The sequence below is a fragment of the Panthera leo genome, chromosome C2, assembly GCF_018350215.1.
Source record: "Panthera leo isolate Ple1 chromosome C2, P.leo_Ple1_pat1.1, whole genome shotgun sequence".
In the NCBI taxonomy this organism is placed as follows: domain Eukaryota; kingdom Metazoa; phylum Chordata; class Mammalia; order Carnivora; family Felidae; genus Panthera; species Panthera leo.
In genome coordinates this window covers 74,521,046-74,539,638 of record NC_056687.1, presented here as the reverse complement: position 1 = coordinate 74,539,638, position 18,593 = coordinate 74,521,046, and the positions used below count along the sequence as shown (strand labels likewise).

General features: G+C 34.1%; 1 protein-coding gene across 4 annotated transcripts in view; it reads left to right on the top strand.

Moving 5' to 3' along the window:
- Positions 1-18,593, top strand: part of OPA1 (OPA1 mitochondrial dynamin like GTPase) — an 84,712-nt gene that overhangs the window by 5,175 nt on the left and 60,944 nt on the right. The window contains exons 2-8 of one of the 4 annotated variants that reach the window (XM_042903633.1): positions 1,272-1,590; positions 2,234-2,330; positions 4,039-4,146; positions 4,646-4,699; positions 5,370-5,437; positions 13,644-13,754; positions 18,480-18,533. In XM_042903633.1, the coding sequence (XP_042759567.1) occupies positions 1,272-1,590; positions 2,234-2,330; positions 4,039-4,146; positions 4,646-4,699; positions 5,370-5,437; positions 13,644-13,754; positions 18,480-18,533 (811 nt within the window). The remainder of the gene's footprint in view (positions 1-1,271; positions 1,591-2,233; positions 2,331-4,038; positions 4,147-4,645; positions 4,700-5,369; positions 5,438-13,643; positions 13,755-18,479; positions 18,534-18,593) is intronic. The other 3 variants (XM_042903634.1, XM_042903635.1, XM_042903636.1) reach the window with 3 other exon arrangements.

The window sequence follows — 18,593 nt, the reverse complement described above, 5'->3', positions numbered from 1 at the left end:
TGGTTTGGCTCTTGATTGTTTTATATCTGTAAATGTAGTAATCTTAGTCTCCCAGCTAAAACTTTGGGATTACTATTTACTCTTTTCCTTGTCTCCTGTGTCTAGTCCGTCATTCTGGTATCTGCCTTTCCCTTTCCTTTCTTAGTGCTGCCACCTCACTTTAGTGTCTTCTCTTGTATCTGTGCAACTGATACACGATCGCCTTATTGCTCCCCAAATTACCAAACACTGGGCGGCTTCAATGGGAAATCATTTATTTCTCACAGTTCTGGAGGCTGTGAGCTCCGAGATCAAAGTGCCGGCATATTTAATGTCTGCTGAGGAATCACTTCCTGGTTCCTAGATGGGGGCATCTTTTTTCTGTGTCCTCACATGACAGAGAGATCTGTGCTCTTCATCTCCTTATAAGGGCACCCAACACATGGGCACATCCATGACTACAAATAAACCAAATTATCTCGCAAAGGCCTCACTTCCAAATACTTCATGTTGGGGATTAGGCTTCCACATACAAATTTTGGGGGGACACAAACATTCAGTCTGTAGGACGTTGCCTTTAATAACCTTCTTTCATTGCTGTTTGATTACTCTTACTTACTCTACTCAGACACTTTCAGCCAGGTACTTTATGTGGTAATGATTTGTTCCTTAATTTCCATCCCTGGGCTGTCTCAGGATCATGAGACGTAGAGGAGAGACCAAAGAATAGCTGTTCTAAGCTGCTGGAATTTTTGTGTTTGAAAGCAGGTTTGCATTCATTTTGTTTTCACTTTTACTGACAGTGAATAGCAGTTAATAAAATAAGTCTCTGCCTTTTTTCTTTTCATCTCAGTTCCTTGGATTGGGATAGCCTGCATGTAGTAAATGAGAGGGAGGGCTCTGGAGTCCCACTGCGTCAGTTTGAATCTTCATATAAGTGTGCACTTAGATGAGTTGTGTGTGTGTGTGTGTGTGTGTGTGTGTGTGTGTGTGTGTGTGTGTGCGCGCGCGCGCGCGCGCGCGCGCGCGCGCGCCATCTTTTCCTTGTTGGTAGGATGGAGGTAATACTAATACTTTCATCGTAGGATTTTTAGCAGGATTAAATGAGGTAGCACATGCCGCAGCAGTGCCTGGAAATGGAGTAAGTGGTTAATGTAAGCTATGGTATGATGTCGCGTGCTTGGTCACATGCACCCATGTGCATTTTCTCTTGTGCATACTGCTCTTTTTATGTCGTTTCCTTCTCATTGTTACCCGGTCTGATCTTTGTCCCATTTTGGTTTTCTTTTCAGTGAGGTCTGCCAATCCTTAGTGAAACGTAGCTCTGGAATCAAAGGAAGCTTACCACTACAAAAACTGCATCTGGTTTCACGAAGTGTTTATCATTCACATCATCCTACCTTAAAGCTTCAAAGATCCCAATTCCGGACATCATTTCATCAGTTCTCCTCTTTAGCTAACCTTCCGTTACGTAAATTGAAGCTTTCTCCAATTAAATATGGGTACCAGCCTCGCAGGAATTTTTGGCCAGCGAGATTAGCTGCAAGACTCTTAAAACTTCGATATCTCATACTAGGATCTGCTGTTGGCGGTGGCTATACAGCCAAAAAAGTGAGTAGAACTTTCCACTGCTTTTCCAGTTATTTTAGCACAATTATTTGAAGGTCTTATAACACAAATCGTTTTTCTTTAGTGAAGTAGAATATTTAAAAATTTATGGTGTATCTCTACCACGTGCTAAATTAACGTTGCAAATAGGAAAAACTCTTTGAATCTTGGTTATAATTACAGTAGGTGAGAATGGCCTAGTGGAAGGAGCACTAGGGTGGGGTGAGGTCACCTGGCTTTGATTTTCAGCTTGCCACTTAGTAGCACAGACAGGAAAGTAGGTGTCATGCTAACACAACCACTTTGGGGCAGCTTTGGGAGCAGAGGCAAGGTGTCCTGACCCCTGGTTTGTGTTTCTTCTGTTCCACAGTATTGTTTAGCTAAATCATGAAGCCTATTTGAAGTAAGAATATATTTTCAATTTTTACATTTTCCATATTTAGTAAAAGGACGCTTACATGTTCTATACGCTTGCCTACTAATTTGTTTTCAAAGGAGCTGAGGCTATTTTGTTTCTAAAAATTTTGACCATAATGTATCACTCTTTGTAGATAAGCATGTTTTAATTAGATAAATTAAGGTGGTTTTTCTTTATTTTTTGTATGACATTCAGAACATTCGATTGGCATATTTTCTTTTCTTTTAGACTTTTGATCAGTGGAAAGATATGATACCTGACCTCAGTGACTATAAATGGATTGTGCCTGACATTGTGTGGGAGATTGATGAGTATATTGATTTAGGTTTGTATCATCAACGTTAAAATACGTTTTTTTGGTCATATCTTCGGGAAAGAGAAATAGTGGTATTGAGATAGTTTCTTCACTCATGAGTTCACTGTGTAGCAGTTTTATTTTAATGATAAAAGTAATAGAATATCAAAGAAAAAACTGGTAGAAAAAAAATAACCCCTTCGTCCATCACTTTCACATAGCTACTACTATCCTCATGGACATTTTCTTTTAATTGAACCTAGTCTGTGTATGTAGTTATTATTTTAGTTTCCTTTTTAAAAGTTATATGGCAACAGTATACACTTTGGCTTCTTTTCCTGCCCAACACATTTGTTAGTCAAAGCAGCCTCTCTGGACATCACTTTCAGTGTTCTGTATTCTCACCCAGAGCAGATGCACCATAACCCACCTCACTAGTTACTTTTTATTGGATACCTTGGTGACTTCTACTTTTTGTAGCCAAGTCCCTCAAAGCCCGCTAGAGTCCGTAATAATTTCTTGCCATAGTCAGGTACTGTTCACCTTTTTCTATAATAGGTAGATGAGAAAAAAGTATATCTGATAGTTCTGATTGCCAGTATGTTATGATGATTTAAACAAAATTTTCTTTTAATGGAATTACTTTCCTCAGTCTTTTTTTTTTTAGAGTTTGTTTAATTTCTTAGGTGCATGTGGGGGTGGAATTACTCTCTACATGCACTTACAGCTCTTAAAGATAAAACCGTGCTGCACTGACAGAGGGATCTGCAGGAATCTGTAGCATTCTTTCCATGTTTTTCTAATATTCGTGAGGAGCGCTTTTACCTTGATGCATTTGCCAGCACCACAGTGTGGGGCTGAGGGTCGGGTTCTGAAGCTGCACTGGCCAGCCTCAAGCCTGACTCCCTGCTTCTTTGCTGTTGTGCAGGCTCATCTACTTAACCTCAGTGCCCCAGTTCCTCACCTGTAAAGTGGGTTTGATGATAACTGTTCTGTAGGGCTGCCTTGAGGATTAAACAGGGGAGTGCCGTAACAGCATTTAGAATAATATCTGACATACTCTTATTTTGAGAATATTTATGTATTTTAGTCCTCTGCAGAGAAAATTAAGAAAAGCGCATTCTAATTCAGAAGATACTGTACCGTTGTACCAAACTTTGACAAAATTGAGCGTCAAAATTTTTGTAAACAAAAATGAATACTTTGACCATTTTATAAATAAAACCAGCAAAAATAAAACCGAAGTTTGCCATGGGTTCTTAGACAGTTATTTCCAAATGTTAACAAGTGTGAATTTTCTTAGGGTCTGTGAAAGGATGGAAAAAAGTAATGGAATTCTATTTTTTATTTCATTACTGTCTTCGAGTTTGGAGCAGGTGTTTCAAGAGGCGTTTTTCTGTATTTTCTTTGATTCTTGGCCTCTTTGCTGTGACTTTCTCCTTAAAAGTACTTCTGATTCCAATACAGCATTAACATTGTTAACACAGTGCATATAGTTCCTGGCATTTAACTTATAAATGAAAAGTTTCCATCTAAGCCATACATCTGGTGACTCTTTTTAAAAACATTTCATGGCCTGTGGAATATCATCACAATGACATATTGTTTCAGATACAATTATAGTTGTAATAGGGAGAAAAATAGAAAAATATTTTAAGTTTATATATGATGATTATTTCTATTTTGTCAGTGTTTTAATAGTCAAATTCTTATTTTGAGAATTTTGTTTGTTCTCCAGAGAAAATTAGAAAAGCACTTCCTAATTCAGACGACCTTGCAAAATTGGCACCTGACTTTGATAAAATTGTTGAAAGCCTCAGTTTACTGAAGGACTTTTTCACCACAGGTAAGGAAGGACCCGTTTGATCTCACTTAAAATGTCAGAAGACCCAGAGGAAAAATACTAAGATGTATTCATTTGTTTATTCGTATCTTTTAAATGAAAATATCTAGTACAAATTAAAAACAAATTTTTGAAAAAACAGATACACAAAGTTTTGTTGCTCAGTGGTTTTAAATTTTGGTTAGTGCAGCAAAATGAAAATTTGTAAGAGGTTAAACATACTTGGCTTTAGTCAGTGAGGGAAAAAAACGATCTCTTGTTCCTGACAAGTAGGTTAGACTTCCTATGTGCTTGCTTTTCATAATTGGTTAGAGCCGATTTGGTGATTTTAAAACAAATTTAATTATGATGGGCCGTAATGAGTAGAATTTACTAAGGTTGATCTTGGTGTATTTGCCCAACTCACACCCTATCATGATATAACTCTGAGATCTCAGACATTTGTTTGCTCATTCCTGTCAAATTTTACATTTCTATTTCCCCTTTTGCTGATTTTTCACAGGTCACAAATTGGTTAGTGAAGTCATAGGAGCTTCTGACCTACTTCTCTTGTTAGGTGTGTAAACAGACATTTTTGCTGACCTTAACATGCCTTTTAAATGCTTCTAATAAACTAGTTGCAAATAAATTGCAGACCAAATTTATGCTGCTTATGCTGAATTTTAAAACTCCAGAACTCTATTGGGCAAATTCCTTATCTTACAGGTGAAAATAATAAAATAATTATCTTGCAGTAAAACTAAAATTCCTAAATACGTTTCTATAAGATTAAAAGTATTAAAAAGAAAGTTTGTTTAACCAAAATATTTTCTTGAAATTGATCTGATCATTTCTGATAATCGAAATGAAAAGTAATTTTAGTTTGTCTCATCTGTCCTGTCACCCTTTGACATTTTAAATTTATTTTGTTACCACATGTGGTCTGTAACGGCAGTGATATAGGACTAAACTGTAAGTACTCTCCTGGAAAATTGTCTTCATCAGAAATTGTCTTTTTTAATTGTAATTTTCAGTGATTTGTTTTTAAATAGGTTAAACATGTCCTATAATATTTACAAAGGTTTTTTTGCGTAGGTTATCAATGTGTTCCTTAAAATAAGAATAGTTTTTAATTTTCAAAAAAGTGGGTTTTATAAAAGTCCATTTGCCTTTACATTAGACGTAATTTGGAATTTCGGCTCTTGATATCACTGGAGAATTTAAAGGACTGCTTATTTATCTTTAAGGTTCACCTGGAGAAACAGCATTCAGAGCAACAGATCATGGATCTGAAAGTGACAAGCATTATAGAAAGGTAAGTATAAGGGAGAATTCTTCACACAGGTAGTCTGAAAGAGTTAAAAAAAGTTTTCACCTACATGAAAGGTTTGAAAATGGTAACATCTGAGGAGCAAATATAAAAGCATCTAAGTAGAGGTGTTGTTAATCTTGGTACAAAGTGAAAGGTATTGTGTGACAGTTCTGGAAATATAATTGGAGAAGCCCATTGCCTTCAAATACGTTGTGAAATATTAGTTTCAAGGATTGGCTTCAACAAAGGGTCTTGTTGTTAAATATGTGTGGGAAAGCTGATATAAATAAAACAAGCAGGCTTTTCTTTTCCTTGGGATTTCTCAGACCTCACATACTTATGTGTATTATAAATCCCAGGAGAAGTCAAAGTGTACAGAGTTTTCCAGATTTATTTAGCAACAGAACCCTTTTTTGTGAAATGTATTTTAGGGACTAATGTTTCATGGCATACGCTTAGGGAAATATTAAAGGAGTAGGAAATGGGTTATTAGGGGATAAATTGATTCTGTGACATTAATAGCAATTGTGTTTGGAGTTATTTAGGGTGTGTTAATTTCAATACTTGTGTTAAAATCCATATGAAAGTTTTAGGAGAATTGCTAATTAAAATAACACATTCATTGCTCTATTTATATTCATATGTTAACTTGACATTTTCTTAGTCTTCATTTTTTCATCTTCTGGAATTGGTAAGTTAACTGATTCCTTGCAAGTTTTTCTTAAAAAAATGTAGGTAAATAGATATTTGAAAAACATGTTCTATGAACATTTAAAAATTAAGTATGGAGTATGTAGCTTTTATATTGAAAGTTATTATGGTTTTTGTAAATTGAAAGGAAATAATTTTATGTTTATTTTGAAAGTGGAAAGACAATACTTCCTATGTATAGGTTTCCATCTCTCTCTTTGTCCTTTATCGTTGAACTTTTTACATGATATTCCAAGTTTAAATTCTAGTATTTCAAAAGATTTTTCTCTTGCCTTTTAACTAGATCTTTCTTTTGGAGAAAACTTATTTTAAAATGTGTGTGTATGTGTGTATGTGTGTACATGTGTTTGCCTTTTAAGTTGATACCTTTTCCATTGGCATTTTAACCAAAGGAACACTTGACTATTCATGCTACTGGGGGGAAAAGTTTTAATAGAAATTAGCCTATTATGCACAGCGTATTTCAAACCAAAGACTTGGCCCTTAGTGCAGGTAGATTTTATATGTAGAGAGGCACTAATCTAAGGGGGAAAGGAAGCTCTCTTATAGGATTAGCGGTGTGGTTTCTTTTTGCCTAGATAAGGTAGGCGAGGTCTGCCTCTGGTATTCTCTGGTATGGTCTAGGATCACTTTGGTGAATGAGAAACCTGTTTCAGGGTCTAACTCACATAATTTCCTTAAAATCCTGCTAAAGTGCTGAATGAATACTTGACAAATGATGAGTAGCTCTGCAATATAGAAGAGAGTGGATCACTGGGAATTTAATTATATTCACAGATTTTATTTTATACAGTAGACATGAAAGCAAATTTATTGCTTTATTTCATAATTTACTTGAAGGTAAATACTCTCATATACTATTTCCTTTTAACTTTTTCATGCTTTATGATGATTATGTTGCCCATTAAAAACCTAGCAATTATTACTAAATCTAGAGTTTTAATTAGGCTGTTTTCAATACAGGCTAAGTTAAATTGTAGTCAATGCTAGTATAAAAATTTACTATACAGAAAAGTATTTCCAGCCTCAACTAGTGGTTTTAAATCCTGTTAATGTGCAACATTATGTGTTTCAAGGCTTGACTTTTATCTGTAATACTTGAAGATGATGAACCACTCAGGCAAGATGCAAATAAACTGACTTTAGTAGACTTATCTACAAATTAATGGCTGAATGTGAGCATGGAAGGAGAGACTTTCTTCGCAGAATCCTTTTTGAAATTACTCTAAAATGTTAAGTTTGAAAATTTGAGTAGTAGTCACAGGTGGTAGGATGACATCCAGAGATTAGTTGATACTTTTTTGATGGTTCAGAATGTTGTCTGAGAGTCCCAGATAGAAGGTGGTATTTAGAGTTTGAATGCACTAAGCAGTCATGCATTAGCTTAATGGTTGTCTGGTTTGTACCAAAATTTCTGGCCAGATTTATACTAGAAATGTAAAAGTAAATGTGAATCCGATTTCTTTTTTTTTCTTTTTTAAGTAATAAACTGAAAACATTTCTACAACTAGAACTAAAAAAGGAAATTTGTCCTTTCTGATAGAAGAACACATGTGGAGAGTGTGGGCAGGTAGAAGAAGTTAGGACCTGTGAAGTCAACTGAAGCGAGAGTGATGGAATTGAGAGCACACACATGTCAGATTGTTTGAGTTGAGTCCAACAGAATGGATAACACTGTGACCTGACTACCTGTGGCTCCCAGTTTGGGGTCACTAGACTTTTAGGCACTCTGGAAAAGTTGTAATTGAGGTCTTCAGAAAGTCCAAAAAAGCAGAAGACATGTATTTCTGCATAATATTGCACCAGCTAACATAAATATCAGTTTCTTTGACTTTGTCTGGATCTATATCCATTCAGTTTGTAGACAGTAGGTATGTCTATCATGTTGACCAGAAGTTCTGGTATGTATTATCAGTAAATTAAAAACTGGAAAAATATTGAAAACACTTTTCAAGGAATGTTTTTCGTTAATCAGAAATTTTAAAATTTGTGTCCACTGGAGAAAAATATTAGAGCCCTTCGTGTGAACTGAATAATATCCTTGAGACCTGGAGACCTTCAGAACTACCTGAAGGCAAATTGAAAATTGAAGTGGTGAGCCTATTTTAATGAATAATTTGTAAATCTGTAGATTTCCTTATATTGATCGTAACATAGACAGGTGACAGGACCACTTAGTGAATCTTCTGTTTTAGATTCGGTAAGATTGTCTGTTCTAGTGAAAATTAAATGAGACATTATATTTGTGCTTTTGTTTTATCATGTTTCTGATAGCTCATGAACATTTCACAGAAGTAAGCAACATGGTCATTCTGAAGATTACAAATACATTTATAGTTTATGGAAAATATTTGAAGGACCTTTTAAAAGTCCAAATCATGAAGGGTGGAATTATTATTTTAAATATAATTATTAGACAGTAATTAAAGTTCTTCTTTTTTACATGTTATGCTAATTCCTTTTTTTGTGGCTTTATTTCTCTTGTACCTCCCAGCTGAAATCTCTGTCTTCCCTCTTCTAATTTTTACTCATCCTTAAAGCCTAGGCTCTGTTGTCCCCTTCGTGAAGCCTTCCATAACCATTTTAGTTCCATTAATTATACTCTAAAGAGTGAAAACAGATGCCAGAGGAAACACTATTTACTTTGGTTTACATTCTTTAACGGCCTATTTCTGTCATAAAATCTCTGTCCTCAGAACACTGAGGATAAAGCAGAGCTTTTAGCAAAATTGACACAGCAAAAGAGAGGCTAATTGAAGTAAATGAACTTCATTTATGCCAACTGGTAGGCCCCCAAATTTTATATAATAGGTGTTTTGATCTGATCACCTGTGAATTTCTCCTGGCCTTTGATATTGGGCACCTACCGAGGAGAACAAGAATGTGACAGTGGTACATGTGCTTGGTGTTCTAAACTGTAATGAAGCAGTGTTGCTTAAGTAGGATTTACATTTCTAGGACTCCTCATGCAACAAATACTGTAGTAACCTGGGCAAAATGAAATTCTCACAACCAATATCATCAAGTAGCCACAGATCAGTAAACTTGTTTCCTGAGCAGCTAAGTAGCAACTGTACTAGGTTAGACTCTTAGCCAGGAAGCCAACCCACTTGTGCACTAGAGTGTAGGAGTTGGGAGGCAGAGGGGTCAGAGGAAGAAAAGCCGGGAAGATGTGTCTGAAAAAAAGTGGAATGGCAAACCAGGCAATCTTGTTTTATTGCTTCATAAGCACACTGTGCTTTTATGTCATTTAAGAAACATTAAGTAAGTATATACTGTGTACATAATACTGTTTTTAGGTGACAATTTATAACAAAAGGGATTTGGCAGAAGTTGTAATATTGATAGTAACTATCGGTAATAGACTGATTTGTTCATCTCTTAAAATTATCCATTGTAGAAATTGTCCAAGTATTAAAATAAGAAATGGTATTTCTGAACTGAAGCAAGGTGGATGATCCAAATGGAAAGATGTATTTCCTTCTGCTATCCATTAATTGACCTTTTTCAGTTGGCCATAAATACCTTGAGCAGAGTTATGTATTAGTGGGAGGGGAAAAAATAGGAAAATAGTTATTTTTAACTAATCAAATAGAATTATTCAAATTTCGAAAAGTAGTTTAATGCCTAGGAGTATTTTTGAATGGAAGGGGAAAGAAGTCTTCACTTTCATAAAGTTCTTTTCTGGACCCAAGTTACTTTTAAAACTAATAGAGCAGGGTTGGCACACTTTTCTTTAAAGGGCCAGGTATCTTAGGTTTGCAGGCTTTAAGGTCTCTGTGGCCTATTCAGGCAGCCCATCTTCTTAGTAGTTCAAATATGCCTTCTGATGTGTTGTACTGTTACCATTTTCTTTTTTTAAATGTGGATTGAACCTGATGGGATCAAAGCCACTTTGGAAATAGCTAGACCATCGTGTCAACAGGATGGTATCAGGTGTAAACTGTAGTCACACTGTCTGCATTCAGATCCTGTCCTTCCTGCTTTCTGAGCTATGTGATCTTGAAAAAGATCAAACTCTTTGAGTTGCTGATTTCCTCTTTTGTAGAAGGGGGAACCCTACTGGATAGGATTGTTTTGAGAGTTTTGTAGCCCTTTAGCACAAAATCTGCACATAATAAAAATAAATATTGGTATTAAGGTGATGTTGATGACCATGATCATTATTACCTTACAGTTTGAATTATTCCATTAGTTAATTGCCTATTAACATTATTTGATTAATTTCCTCCCCGTAATTTCTGTGGAGTCTGTTCTGAGGACTGTGAAAACTGGGAAAATAGATCATCGGGCTGATATGTAGCTTATTTACAGAATACACATTTGTTCAGAAACCCAATTTGGATTTTATACTGGAAACTTTGTGTGCATTATTAGGTAAAAGTAGGTCATAATTTGACTCATTCAAGGAGCAAACGTGTGTTCAGCCCTAATTTAGGTATCAGCTGTAACACATACCTAAAGTGTCAGATGTTATTCTAGGTGCTAGATAAATATACGAACGGGATAAGGGTCCAGCTCTGCTATAAATGTTTAAAATACTGTTAAAAATATAGTGTCTTAAATATGTTCACATATAAATGACAAATAATTTTAAAGTGTCTTAAAATCTTTCCTATCAAACTCATTAACTTTTAGATTTTCACAGCGTATTCAGTTGATATTTTGGTTTTTGGAGTTATCACTGATTTTCTTGACCTGATGTTATAATTTTTTAAAAGTCTGACAATACTGTATGTGAACTATGAGACTGTAAGAGCTGCAGTGTCAAATTGGTAATAACTCTTGAGAGAGTGTATCATCTGTAGTTGTTCGTTGTTTATTTTTACTGTTTATCATTATTTACAGTTACTATGTTTTATATTTAATGTATATGATTTTAACATAATTACATGCTGTTTCTTGAGAGAAAACTATCTGAGCTTGGGAAGATATTTATTATATTTTTTCTGTTTAAGGAATGTGTCTTGCATAGCAGTTACACACATTTCTTTCCCTTCCTTATTCCACATGGCCTTAGCTCAGAAGCTGTATAGCCTGTAGCCCATCACTCAGTATTTAGGGTGAGATTTGATGTCCAAATTTGGATAGAGGTAACCTCCTTTAGTCATGTAATATAGTGTGAATAGTTTTCTCTGTGTCTAATTCTTGTTTTCTTCCTACTTTTTTTAGGAGGTAACAGTTAATTTCAGCTATCTTCACATAACAGTGCTTCAGTAACAGACTTGGAAGGAAAGTGAAATGTTACTAGAAAGAGGGTGTTTTCTTATAATGTAATAGATATTAAGTATTAGCCATATAATTTGTATGTAGATAGAAGCAATGGATTAGGGAAGGATGTTTAAGCTGTAAGTAAAAAAGAATCTTGTACCTGATAGACCAGCAAGCATAGTTAAGAAATGTGGAATATTTGCTCACTACTTTGACATCTTAGAGAGTACTGGTGGTATGTTAATTAAAGCCCATAAGCCAGCACAGGAAACCTTTAAAAGGGTATTACTTTGAGACATCTAAACACTCGGATGATTAGAAGTGGTTATAGTAAATGACTAAAAATAAGTTGGATTATTCTTCTTCTGCTTCATGAAAAGCAATGATACAGAAAATGAAAAAATGACAGATAATTAGGTAAATGATGAGGGTAGTGAGTTGGCATTGTCTTTCTTTGATAGATATATCAATGACCATAAAGTATTAACTTAAAAGAGATATCTTTAAAGGTAGCCACAGGTTTTTATAAATATATTTTCTGCTATTGGATTTGGAAACAGATGTTGACAGTTCAGTTGTGTTAGTTGCCATTTTGATGTTCTCTCACTTGTCATGCAGAAATACCAACTAGTCTCATCCTTTGATTTATAGTAAGTCATCCAGTTTCATTATTGTTGGCATGGCCTAATGTATTAAAACTAAGAGTCATACAAAAATTCCCCAAATTATATGCTAATACTTTCCCTTAATTTAAAATGCTTTACTATAATAGTAGCTATCCTATTTGTATTTGCTTCTTTTCTGGAAAACTTTTATTTATAGAAGTCTTTGGCTTAATAAAGTAAGTTATTAAGCCCCTGGATGAGTCTACCAATTAAAATTTGAATGTAATGTTAACCAGTATTTCAAGAAACTTCCTAGTTGTATTATATAAAATGTAATATTTTGGGCAATTATTTTAAAAAGCTCTGAAGCTATTTGAAACTCCCAATGTAGGTTATTTTAATGAGTATTAGTTTTCCTAGCTCTTTCTATTTTTATAACTTGGTAAAAATTGAGTTCATTGTTCTCCCAGAACACTCTTCCTGTGCAGATTAAATAGTGACTTCATTCACTGAGGTGTCTAATTGAGAAAATATTAGGCTTGTGACATTTTCAATTCTTTGTTGTCTTTTTCTCTGTTGTCATTTCTTGAGGGCTATTATCTAATAGGCCAGCAATTAAAAATACTATACAGAAAATGACATGTATTGGGTATTCTGCCACATGTAAATACATTGTGATAAAAATTACATTAGTTAGCATGTCATGATTTTTAAGTGGAATGAATTATAAACATATAAATGTTGATTGTATTGTACACAGGTCCAAACTAGGTTTTGTTTCGTTTTAAATTTTCATAATAACTGTATTATTTCCAGATCCTAACTATGTTCTTTTATAGTGCTTTTGCTCTAGTAATTGATATATTCTTATATTCTTAGAGGCTATTTTTACTGAATGTCAAAACAGCTCATAAAAAGTGAAAATTCAGTCAGACTACTTATTTTATGTTGTATAAAGTTAAAACAGTGCCTCAAACATTATTTCTTAATTTGCAAAAAAAAAAAAAAAGAAACTAAATTTTAGTCAGATAAGCTTGTATGTATAGGCATGTAGAGTATATGAATTAATGTAAAACCTTGATTAACTTGATGCTTGGAAACTCAAATTAATGGTTTTGAGGGGCTATGGTCTTTAATTGAAGACATCAGATATCAAAGAACAAATACATAATAATAATTTAATAATTAAACTATGATGTATTCTCCATTCAGTTTTATGAGAATTATGGTTGACAATTAAAAGATTTTTTCCCCCTTATGTTTCAAGTCAGGAGCATACACTAGTTCATATTGGCAATTCAAAACTAAGGGTTGAGGTAATCAGTTGTTAACTGCAATGCCACTTTCCTTGAGCATTCCAGTTAGTCTAGGTTTTACTGTATATTAATATTATACATCTGGCTCACTTTGTTCAGCCGACAACCACATTGCGTTTTCTTTTCACTTTTTAAACTCTGCTGTTTTATATTTCTGAGACATCTAATTTTACTGAGGGGAAAAATGGAAACGTGGTACAGAGCCCTATTATATGGTGGCTTTCTAAAGGTACATAAATGCGTTTCCATTTTTGTTGTAAGCTATCCCTTCTTCCCTAACTTAATCTGTTCCTTGCTTGTGCCCTTTGGTTTAACATTGTTCTCCTCCCCAATTTTCCTCTTCTCCTCATTGTAAACTCATGGCAGGGTCTGCTTGGTGAGCTCATTCTCTTACAACAGCAAATTCAAGAGCATGAAGAGGAAGCGCGCAGAGCCGCTGGCCAATATAGCACAAGCTATGCCCAACAGAAGCGCAAGGTGATGGATGGTTTAAGGGGGCTACTGATGTGTTCACACTAATCAGCCATTTCAGCCAAGATCATGTCATCTTAATACCTTCATGGACTCCAATTATGAGTAATTATTTTTGACAAAATAAAAATTTGAAAGGTATATAATACAAATATGTAACTTTCCTAGAGTGGATAAGCAAATCCAAAATGTTAAACATAGGATTTATTTTCTGAAATGAGATGATCTGTGAGGGAGCACAGATTTGTATTTAGAAAAGAATTATGAATTGTGATTTACTTGGTCCCGTTACTGAGTCATCCTAGGTTTGTAGCCCACTTATCTGTGGTTCTCCCAAGTTTTCATTTCTAAAATGTAAGGGATTACTGTGGATGACCACAATTTAAATTATTTAAATAATGAAAATTATAGTTTTAGTAAAATGAATCAGCAGAAAATACTGTTATTTTTTACAGAAGAAAACTGTTTTGATGTAAATTTTGGACAAAATTATTCTTATATACCTTGATCAACTCATTAAGTTTTTCCACAGTTGTGAAGTCAGCACAAATAAATTTTCACCTCGGATGACTGAAGGATTGAACATTGGAAAGTTGATATAATTGAGGTTGCTAAAAAACAGATTCTAATAAAAGTCAGCATAAATCTATATAAATGTTTGGTTATTGGTACAGTCAAGAAGTCCTTAAAAGTATGCTTTCAGCTGTTACATGATCTTATGGTGTAGATCTCAAGGTTAATGTTCTGAAGGGGCTTGAGTCAAAATGAAATGAATGTAATGATTTTAAAGTTATCTTCTGAGATCTTGACATCAGCTTAATTATGTTGCATATATTAGATCAGGAAAGTTTTAAAGTCGTATACAGATTTTATTCAGGAAAAGAAATTCAGCCATTTAATTAGGTTCCTGTAGGTTCTGATATTGAAGTTACCCAATACTATAGATAATGATTGAATGCAATAAATTTGCTTACTAACCCTATCGCATTTGGTGATGGTAATATTTGAGAGTATGCCTCATAGTTTCATTTATCTTTTCAGTGTCACTTCCTGGCTTTTCTCAATTCCAGGGCTGTGGAATCAACTCCTGTATATTTAGCTTTCAGTGAGCGAACAACATAGGTGGAAACAGAAAATAAGTTATTTTCCTGTTTGGTTAAGTTAAAGTAGATGTGTTAAACCAAGGAAGGGCTTATTTTAAATGGTGCTTTAGCATTCTCTGTTCTGTATTTTGTTGAAGTGCCATTTAAATATTCTAACAAATTGGATGCTTAAAGCTAACCATCTGTTCCTTAGCTTTGTTACAGAAAGAAGGCAAAGGAACTACTATATTCTGGTATGTTAGTTAGAAATATGGATAGCTCTAGCTGCAAGTTGTTCTTGTTTTTTCATAATGGTAAAAGAATTTGAAATGAGTCCCATAGATCTGCCTTCCATTTTAAGATTTTAAGATACAGTTTAAGATTATCAATATACTTTTGAACCTGATGTTTTAAGGGATATTAGTAGTGAATAATGTTCGTTTTCTACATTGCCCAAGTTTGATGTTCATTTGAGGCCTACTTTCTAGCCTGCTTTCAGGTTTAGTGATAACATTTCATTTCTGATATTTTCAGATTATTCATTTAACCATTTTATTCCTCATTTTCCCCTTTTGTAAAATAGCAACTGATCGGACTGTACCTCCGTCTGTTTTGTTTATTAAGGCATACTTAGGAGAGCACCAAACAGTCTGGCCCACTTTGGAGTTGTGTGAAAGTAAATGGAACTTTAAAAACAATTCCTGCTCTTCTATGATGATGTCATACCCCTTACTGCATCTTCCCTCGATTCCCCCTGTAGTTGGTACACAGGTGACTTTTCAGCCCTTCACTGTCCTCATGATCCCAATCCTAATTCATGAGATTTATAGCATTCCTTTGGGTGTGTGAGGTTTTCTTGAGGTACAAAGCCACAGCTTTTTGTTGATTTTTAATCATCCTTCCTTACCTTCTTGAAATGTAAGTAGGCCTTCATTTTTTATAGTAGCAGCTAATAAACTGTCCCTGTAGCTCATGCAGGGGCGTACACGTACATGGAAATGTTTGCGAGTCCCTTATATGTGTATTTTGCTATTTCAGAATGGCCGCAATGGCTTAGTAGGAAGAAATACTTAAAATTTAAAAATCAGGCTTGGTTTTGTGAGGAGCTAGTAAAGGTTTTTCTCTTTCAGCTTTAGCTTGTTTCTGCGGAGGATTCCGCTCTTTCTCCATCAGTTTCACAGCCCTGGAATTGTAGAAAAGCTCTGGTTTCAAGACCATTGATACCCATTTCTGTCAGGGTGAGTTTTAAATTTCATAATGCAAACAGTATGTTAAACAATAGGGCAAGAACTGAACTCCTGTCGTAAGTAGCTGAATTTTACCAGCAAAGTGCATCAACATTAAATATACCGACTGCCAGTTAAGATATTGAATAAGTGATACGTGCAAAATAGCATGTGCTGTTCCCTTAAGAAAATATGTAAAAGTATTTTCTCGGTATCTTTAATATTTATCTTGTAAACCTAAAGGTTTGCATCTTGTTTCCTAGAAAATGTGAGGTCTAATTCTTGACTCCACCACCACCTGTCTTTTAATACGATGTTAATTTTGATGTTCCATTAAACCAAGCAGATAGGAAGCATATTGATAAAACTGTGCATGAGTCATGCCTAACACTTGTGCCAGAAAGGGCAAGTGATAAATCTAAATACTCCTAAAAATCTGAATTTATAAAAATCTTAACAGTCATCATTACTAAATTCTAATATTAGCATAAAGATTGTTATTTGTAATATTCTAATAACCTTATATCCTTTTAACCTTTTATATACCCTTTTTATTTTACCAAATTACCGAGTTAGCCTTTTATAGTCCTTGGCTTACAGTAAGCATTCTAACTTTTTGTGTAATTGTATTAGTTTCTTAACTCTTGCCCCAGATGTAGACTAACACTGGATTTTCTATTGTAATTAAGGACATATTGCATGAAGTCATGAAATATTCACATTCAAAACTAAAACAGTTTATGCTCATAATATTTATATAATTTCATACTAATTTAGCTAGTGTCAGATGAGTATTTAATGGAACAGAATTAATCCAAGTACCTTTTAAAATGAATTGGGAATTTAATGTGCATAACATTTTTATGAGTGCATTATTACAGTATGATGGCATGCCACACGAAAACAATATGGAAGAATTTATTTCTTCATTGGTCTTCAAGATTTTGTTCTTTGGGTTGTTGGTTCCTCCCCAACTTGCTTGTTTCCTCACATTTGAGGTGACTATTAATAATTCTTGTCCATTTTATACAAACACAATCAAATGAGAAAAGTTCTCTTCATAAGTGTCTGCTTGCTATATAAGAATGAGAAAACAGCAATACAAAATTTGTTTTATATTCTCTTTTCTTCTAATTACTGAATCATATTTGGAGATTTTTAGGCATAGACTTTTAAGGAAAAAATAATATACTTACCATTTGTAGCAAGCGTTGTCATTTTTATTTACAAGAAATTTCAGGATTATTTTGAGAAAGTATTTGGAAATAGGAATTAAAACTGCAAAATAAATTTTTATTGTATGGATTAAGAGTTACTAATATCTGCCTCAAGAAGCAAATCATTTAAAATTTTTTCGTATATATTTGCTACCATGATATCTTGATTGCTTGAATAGCCATTGAATGAAAGTGAACAAGGACTTACATGAATTTTACCTTGAGTTTTGTCTCCTATGAAATAAATTCATGTTTACAAGTTTTGATTATTAGAAATTAGATCATTCTTTTGAAAGACTGAGTATGACAACTTCACCTCACCAAGGAGTCAAAGCACAGTTACATGGATTTGCCATAATTGACATCATTTTAATTAAAATTGATCATTGCGTTTCATATTTAGAATTGTACTGTGACTATAGTCTGATAATGCAATAAAGTTCTATGTTGTTTTGGGGCATCTTATCTTAGAGTTATCAGCATTAATAACAATTGGAAGTAGTTTCCACAATAGCTGTAGATTTTATCCTACTTTTGTTTTATATTTCAATCAATTTTAGTTGTTTTACTCAACTTTATTGCTACTGATGCATTCACTGTATTATGGGTTAGCAGATCTTGTACTGGAACTGAATTTAAAAACCAGCATCAGGCTCCACGTAAAGCTCTGAAAATACAGGGTCTTTGCATTTATTAAATACTTCCCTACTTATAGAATAGAAAGGCGTAATATATGCTTAAAATATCACTATGACCAATGAATTTCGTCAGTAGCTATAAATGATAGCCTAGCCTGTATAAGTTCCCTGAACACATTCTGTAGGTATCTGTGCCCTTTTTCTCCAAGCATCAAATGCCTGTCCTTGAGAACAAAACAGCCTACGAAAACGGTAGTGACCGTGTGTTGGTCTCTTCATTTTATAACGACTCATTCATCAGAAATCACTAGAATAGCATCCTGAAAGTGATTGCTTTTTAAGGCTTTTACTTATGAATACAGTTATGAAATTTTGATGAGCAATTGTAGTGAATATAGTTTTTTTTTACTTTATTCATTAATCACTTGATTTAAAATGTGCTTTGATCAAATATGCAGATAAAGTCAGTATTTATTTTCAAAAATACTTTTCAAAAAATTTAACTTAGTGCCCATTTTACATAAATCCATTTCTCTGGAAATAAAATTAATTTATTTTAAATGTTTAGGTTACAGACAAAGAGAAAATTGACCAGCTTCAAGAAGAACTTCTTCATACTCAGGTAATTCTGATGAGTAGAAAGAACCAGGGACTTTATGTTATAGTCTTAAGTTTGGTGATG